The following is a 7,546-nucleotide window of genomic DNA, read 5'->3' on the forward strand; positions in this document are numbered from 1 at the left end:
AAATTGTTTTCAATTCCTTGAAAAGAAAAGTTAACCCTGCATTAAATAACTAGAGGGAATACAACAATTGACTGCCATTAAATAATTCATTTTTAATGATTTTTCAAGGCTTTTATTTCTTAAGTTGGCTAATTCCAATTTGACTAAAACTCATCCATAAAATGTTAACTTAAGGTGGGGGTGAGCATACAACTACTCTGAATGCCCATGGTGGTTTTATTATAGTTGAAAAATTAGGTTTTGACTTGGTCAAGTCAAGTAAAAAATATGGTAAAAATTTATGTACACTTGCTTATGAATAAAAATAGCAAGACAAGTCTTAATCACACCAATTTGAGAGCTTTTCCCGAGCCAAGTTTGGTTGACTGTCTCTCTCCTTCTCGGATTTGGTCACCATCAATGTAGCACAACGTTGCACCTACCCCTCACTCCGCCTTTTGTTAACCAAGTTGTCCGGACACCTTACACCTTTCTCTTCACTCAATAGTTGCTGTTGCTGTTGCTGTTGCTGCTGCTGCAAGCTGCAAGCTGCAACTCCATCATTGCTACTATTACTTCCATAGTCGTTGCCCTTGCTTCCGCCAATGGTGCTGCTACTACTCCACTCTGCCTTGTGATTTCAAGAGTCTTCTGAAACTCCATGCCATCTTCGTTTCTCATTATGAGTGGTGGTTAGAATGTAATTTTTTGTCCTCAGATTCTCAGCTGTACCCTTCACGAAGCTGAGAGAAGCCATGGCAATATGGCATAGCTATACACCTACCTGCCGATCAACAACATAGAAGTGAAGAAACATGACTCACCTATAGGGTCTCGAGTTCCTGCTGATGTGGACTTAATTTAATGCACCCTAGCTAGCTTCACCAACCGGGCTAAGCAGTTGCCGTTATGAATTTTATTTATTTATCATTATATTTTCTTTCGGTTTTTTTTCCGTTAATCTGCTTCTTTACTTCCATTTCGTCCTTATTTTATTACCACCTACCAGTGACATATGGAATCAAGTATCGGTATCGGCATCGGCTAAGACCGATCCCGATACCTGACGGATATTGAGACGGGTATCGGTGTAGTCCTGGTATCAGATACCGATTCGGATCGGCCGATCCGACCCGATTCATTAAAAAAATATTTTTTTAAACGACGAACAGAAGAGAGAGAGAGAGAGAGAGAGAGAGAGATCTAGGGTTTTTTTTTTCTAACCCCTTTTCCCTTTCCAATGATTCTTTTTTATGGAAAACCCTCCGTGGTCAAACTATAGAAGCCCTAGATCTTTCTCAGATCAATTGACCTGGATTTCATCGGAGGAATTGTCTGTGTCGTCGACGATCTTGATGGGGGCTGTTCTCGCCGGGACACTCATGTGGGATATATCAAGGAAAGCCACATGCCTTGTGTCGAGATCCGACGGCAGAGAGGTGTCGAGGGGGAATCTGCCGGCACGGTGTTGCAATTAGATCGCCCATGTCTCAGGTCCGCTTCCACCTCCCTCACCAACCCTAATCTCTCCCTCCGTCTCTAAAATATTTCTGCTGTAGAGAAGAATTGAGGTTCCCAACACGGAGTCGCTGCAGACTTTTTCCTTCGTTTTTTTTCCCTTTTAACTTTATTTTTCAACTTTTGGATTCAAGGTTCAAAGCTCAAGAGAACCTCTCGGCCTTTGGCTGTGGATAACTGCTACCTTCTTCTCCCTTCCCTCGTCCTCCACCCAAGACCTACAGAACTATTGTACATAGAAAGTGTGAAAACATCCTCTGGATTAACTTATTTTTTAGGGTTTTTTTTTTTAATTCCTTCTTTCATTTTGATTTTTTCATTTTTCTGAATTTTTTTAGATTTAAAAAAAAAAAATATGACCGATACTAACTGATACGGGACCGAGCCAGGAAAACTGTACGATTTCCGATTCCTGACGGATCCTTGACCGATCCTTATCGATATCGGTTCATATCGTATCGGTTTCGACGGTGACTAACACCGATACCGAGTTTTAAAACCTTGGTAGTACCCCATTACTTGGAAAAAAGAAAAAACTAATCAATTCCTGAGAATCTTACCTTACCACTCGCCCTAGCTAGTTGTCAGAATATGAGCATCCGATTCCAAACTCCAAATCACTTCAAACGCAAAGACCTGATAAAGCGACGAAACACCTCGAAATCATCAACAGTGTCCGGATCCTTTTCTTGTCAATATAGTATAATAATGGCATATATATATATATATATATATATTTTTTAATTGAGTCTTATAAATTTCTTTTGAGGACTATGTCTTTTAGCCATTAATTTTCTATAGATCGAAAAGCTAAGGAATAGAAAAAGATCAATACCTCTTACTTGCCAGTAGGGACTAGGGAGAGGGCCTTCCTAGTCTGAGAATATTTCGTCGTCTTTGTTTTTCTAGAAACTGAACTTTCTACAGTGTTTCCAATCCCTTCAATTAAAAAACAAAATACAGGTATTAAAAATATATGTCGGATCCATAATTGATGGTAGATGTGAATTTTCCATCGAAAAACTCCTGACCCCAAGAAGGAATGTCAACCTCTCATACTTTCTGAATAAGGGTTCGATTTATCATATCATTTTAGATTAACTTCTTTGAAAATTATTATTATTATTATTATTTTTTTTTTTTAAATAAATCAACAGGACAAGGAAAATTACAGCCACTACATTGAAGCGAGGAATACAACAAGACGATACAGAGGTCAAATGAGAAATTATAAAACAAATATCCGCCACCAACAGGTTTAATTGTACTTTGTAGATCACCTTGACAACCAAGCCGGCAGGCCCCAACACAAAATAATGTAAAAACAAAAATCGAAGGGACCAAGGAATGCAAGATGGTAGATACTTTGTAACAACAAACTCAAAAGCATTTGTAGTGGCACAAGGGGGGAGATTTCCTAAAGATTACTTGACTACGATGTCTCCATTCTATCCACATCAGTGATGCCCATTGGACTTGATTTCAAGGCATCAAAAGCACCTTGTGGCTTATCAACAGAGTTCCACTCCTCAATCTCTATCGCCAACGTGCTGGCGTGGCCGATCCAATCTTAATTTGTAGAAACTACATGTGATATCAATCTCTACTCTCTATTAGGGGATTCACATACAATGTTAACCTCTATTACCGAGAGAGTTTGTATTTCTGTTCAATATTTGTCACATTTGATAATAGTTTCCTATTACAACTTAATCTCACATGTCATGATACCAAATCGCTTTCTCCTCATAAGCCTCATTAGAAGATAGAGTTTCCAGAGATACAATTCAAATACAAAACTTAACAAGCCTGTTCTGAAGAAACGAGACCTAATCTTATAAGAGAATGAGGAGAAAGCAAAACACAGCAAAAGGGCATTGGACCATAGCATGAACGATTGCATCGGAGCCAAGATTATAGATGGGACAGCTCTAACTAGAAGAAAGATGATATCAAAACATAAAATAATTTATGGCCAAAGCTTAGGAGCTACAATGCCACAAAAAATAATTTAATTTGACTTGTAGTGTAGAGGTGCACTATACACTAGCATATTGGTGGAACGTTATTGGAATTTGTGAGAAGAAATCCCCCCATCGACTACCAATACTGCATTGTCAAAAAAAATTCTCAGAGAAAGAAAGGAGAGTGGGTTGGACACTGCTAGCTTCTCACTCAACTTATACAAGGCTCTCGCTTCTCTGTTGGTGATAAATATGCAATCACATGAGAGAACTAAAGATTTTTAATTAAATCTATAAAATTATCTATACCTCACTCTCCACCTCAAAAAGTGATCTCTAATTTGCTTGTCTAGGTTTTCCCCCACAAAGACAATACATAGAGTACCCAAAACCCTAATCTCCACACAATTACAATTATACCTCTATACATGTAACGGATTCCAAACTCGACTCAATTATAAATACAAGTCAAATTATAATAATATGAACCCACCAAATACTAGACATACCCAACCCTAACATTCTCCTTCTCTGGAGCATTCCCATAACATAACCTAAACTCAACAAAATCTAAATGCTTGTTGATTGTTTATTTCCAATTTCTATTTTCCTTTTTTCTTTCCCCCCACCCCCTCCCCCTTCCCTTCCCTTCCCTTCCCTTCCCTTCCCTTCCAACAAAGAAATCCCACAGATGAGATAGACCCCCATCGCTGAAATTTTCAATTCATTTCTGAAATTTGCTAATCTGACTATTGCTGTATGGTGAAGGTGTTATGGGTAATTAACAGAAACACCTCCCGGGCGATGGTGAGATCACAGTGGAGAGGAAGATAGAAACTATCAAACAATAAACCAATCAATCAACCAACCAATCTCCATTGATCAATTTCCGAGAGAAATAGAAGTAGCAGAGCTGACCTTGGGAGCAAGTTGGGCAGCAACTGTATCAAAGAAAGACGCTTCTCTGGCATTGTGGGCAAAGTTCAAGCAAGTATTTGATGGAAGTCCTGAGAACTCAGCCACATCAAGCCTCTGCTACAACATTAAAATCCTGATAGTTTATGAACCAAAACAGAGAGATAGTAACCTTAGAGGAGCATTGAGCAGGGAAAGCATGGAAAGTCTTGGAAGGAATAAGCCTGGTGTTGTTTGGGATCCTGGAGGAAACAAGAGCTGCATGGGTGGCCATGACTGCAATTAAAAGCAGCGATGGGAGATCTTCACTTATACATATAATGTTCAACAATTAGTTATATGGTTGGAAATGGAAGTAAAGTAGTTTGTGGTGAGACGTGAGAAATGACAATTGGGATATCATATCATAACATGAATCATCAGATAAGATAATATTGAACCTGTGGTTCCAACTTCCATACTACAAAAAACCACACATGAGTCTTACCCCTCTCTACTGGTCTTCCTCCTCCCTGATTCTAATTTTCAATTACCAAATCACCCTTCTTGATTTTTTTTCCCAAATACATTTCCCCCATCTTCCTAGCAGTTTAATGGTTGAAAGACCAAGCTATTGCGAGAACCACTGCCTGTGTCGCCCCTGCGCTAGCATGGGCCAATGGGAGCACCCTTGTGGATGCTCCCATTGGAGTATCCCTTCCCTTCCCTTCCAACAAAGAAGCCCAACTTTGTAGACTAGTGTGCCCACATATCATGGTCATTAACTAGCCATGGTTTTCGTATGATTTTGATGTCAAATGCTGACCTCTTGCTTTGTGGGTTGGGGGGGGGGGGGGGTGGGCGATTGATTCGATGGAAATAGAAAAGAAAAACCTACCCTGGTTAGTGCCATGAAGGGATGTGACCTAACACCGAACATTAATTAAATAAAAAATTTAATTTAAATTAAATTAATAATTATTTTTTTTTTGGAAGAAAAAGGAAACGCCTACCCTGATTGGTGTCATGAAGCGATATAACTTAAAAAACTTTAAGACGACCAAATTTAACAAATTTTCAAATTAACAATTGGTTTGGCAGGAAGAGAAAAGAAAAGCCTACCCTGGTTGTTGCCACTTGCCATGAAGGTATATTTCCTAAAAAAGAACATGAGAAAATTTAACAAAATTTAAATTAACAATTATACCACTATTTATATACATTGGTACCCCTTGAATCCCTAGTTCCCAACCAAAACTATTGAAAAGATGGACAATTGTAAAAGTTAACAACCTACCCTTGGGGCCAGTTCCATGGTTTTTATAGAAATTGTTGATTCGACTCTTCATTTTTATAGAAGAGGTGAAGTTTTGCCTTAGTTGTAAAATGTTCAAACGGATTTACTTTAATTTTTAATATAATATAATATAAGAAAGGAATCACCACGATATCATAGAACCATTTTGCTTTCATAGAAGATTTTTATTATTCTCTCTCTTACGTTTGACCACGTGGACTCTATATGAATAATACCACTCTGTACACCCACCGTTGGTATTCTCTCTCCTCTCTTTTATCTTGGCTCGGTAGGGAATCATCTATTCCTCTCCCATTTATATAAAGAGAGAGAAAAAAAAAGAAGATAAAATGGGCAAGAATATATAAAGAAATAATACAGGCTCTAAGCAAAGACTTTATTACTTTAATTACGTAACGGCTAACGCGTATTGTACACTGTAACGGTGTGAACTTGAGAGATACGGGTTACCGGGTTACCTAAGAATAAGGAGAACCTTCCTCCCCAAAAAACACGCTTACACGCCCCCTTCCCACACCCTCACGGGCCCACCCAACACCCTGCCTGCCTTCGTCGGGCCTTCCCATAAAGCGAAAGGAGGTAGTTTCGTCTCTCAAATCTCAATTTTTTTCCATACCCAAATCTCTCTCTCTCTCTCTCTCTCTCTCTCTCTCTCTATAAGTAACCCTTTCCTTCCCACTTCTTTCCGACGGCTTAAACCTAATCCCAGAACGTTGACCGACCAGACCAGAGATGAGTTACTACAACCAACAACAACCACCCGTCGGCGTCCCTCCTCCACAAGGTATCCTCTCATCCTTGTTCAGACCAACGATCTAAATTTTCTTTTGGTTTAATTGATCTCTGCTATCTCTGTCTCTTGGATCCATCCATCTTAGGCTAGGGTTTTGGTTTGGTAATTGGTTTTCTTTTGCTTTTGGTCCTGTCTGGCTGTTTCTTCGTTTTGATCGAATGATCTCGGTTTCGAGGATGATGCGTTGGTTTTTTTTTTCTCTTTTTGTTACCGTGATCTAGTTGCTTGCTTGAATTTGAACTGTTATCTTGATCTTTGGTTGGTTCGTTGAATGAACAGGCTATCCTCCCCAAGGGTATCCCAAAGACGCTTATCCTCCGCCAGGATACCCTCCGCAGGGTTATCCTCCTCAGGGCTACCCGGCGCAGGGCTACCCACCGCAGGGCTACCCTCAGTACCCACCACAACAACAACAACAGCAGTCACAGAGCACCGGTTTAATGGAAGGATGGTAAGTCCCCTATCCCTTTCTTTCCTCCCTTTCACTGCGATCACTGTGATTCTGTGGTGGCCGCTAATTCTTGTAATTAGAGATGAGTCTGGATCTGGGTTATCGAAATCCTTTGGCTGGAGTTTGGCTGTATCTGGATAGTGGATACAGTCGTTCTCCACTCATTAATTCGTGCGGTGGGACTCACCACTGTCACCTGCCACCAGACTGAGAGATGATTGCTCAACTCCTTAGATTTTATTGGTTGGCTTTCTCAGTGGAGTATGGAGATGGTCCTCTCTCTCTCTCTCTCCCTCTCTCCTTCAAGAAACGAACAGAGAAAAATTAGGAAAGCAACTAAAATTTGCTTAATTGGTGGCGTGATCGTTTGCAGTTTGGCGGCCCTTTGTTGTTGCTGCCTTCTGGAAGCGTGCTTCTAGGGGTTTCTGGTGCGGAGCTGAATGAGGTGCTTTGATATGGACAGAAAACTCCGACACTTTCGGGATGCTTGACGATGATAATGATGCCGACCATTTTCTGTAAACTATATATTTGTCTAGATTCTTCTTCCTTTTTAACGGTTGATTGCTTTTGATGCGATCTGAAACTCTTTTTTATGTGTTCCTTACCACACCCCCTCACCCCCCCCC

The 7,546-nt window shown here is 40.0% G+C and overlaps 2 protein-coding genes across 10 annotated transcripts; one reads left to right on the forward strand and one right to left on the reverse strand.

The window, feature by feature from the left end:
• Positions 1 to 193: 193 nt before the first annotated feature.
• LOC122073493 (glyceraldehyde-3-phosphate dehydrogenase B, chloroplastic-like) lies at positions 194 to 4,763 on the reverse strand. 9 transcript variants are annotated; one of them, XR_006138810.1, is made up of 5 exons: positions 4,549 to 4,763; positions 4,380 to 4,493; positions 2,333 to 2,436; positions 2,063 to 2,133; positions 194 to 759 (listed from the first exon to the last, which is right to left on the reverse strand). XR_006138810.1 is itself a non-coding variant. In XM_042638088.1 (3 exons), the coding sequence occupies exons 1-3, from the start codon at positions 4,648 to 4,650 to the stop codon at positions 2,071 to 2,073; spliced, it is 279 nt and encodes a 92-aa protein (XP_042494022.1). In that variant the 5' UTR covers positions 4,651 to 4,758; the 3' UTR covers positions 1,588 to 2,070. The 9 variants fall into 9 exon arrangements, 1 of the variants encoding a protein (XP_042494022.1); XR_006138806.1 differs by having other exon boundaries at positions 2,058 to 2,133; XR_006138804.1 differs by having other exon boundaries at positions 194 to 763; positions 2,058 to 2,133.
• Positions 4,764 to 6,276: 1,513 nt separating this feature from the next.
• LOC122074631 (cysteine-rich and transmembrane domain-containing protein WIH2-like) lies at positions 6,277 to 7,496 on the forward strand. The gene is made up of 3 exons (XM_042639545.1): positions 6,277 to 6,457; positions 6,746 to 6,917; positions 7,291 to 7,496. Exons 1-3 carry the CDS (start codon positions 6,406 to 6,408, stop codon positions 7,334 to 7,336), a joined length of 270 nt encoding a protein of 89 aa, XP_042495479.1. The 5' UTR covers positions 6,277 to 6,405; the 3' UTR covers positions 7,337 to 7,496.
• The last annotated feature ends 50 nt before the right edge of the window (positions 7,497 to 7,546 follow it).

This window comes from Macadamia integrifolia, chromosome 3 (genome assembly GCF_013358625.1).
Source record: "Macadamia integrifolia cultivar HAES 741 chromosome 3, SCU_Mint_v3, whole genome shotgun sequence".
Lineage (NCBI taxonomy): Eukaryota > Viridiplantae > Streptophyta > Magnoliopsida > Proteales > Proteaceae > Macadamia > Macadamia integrifolia.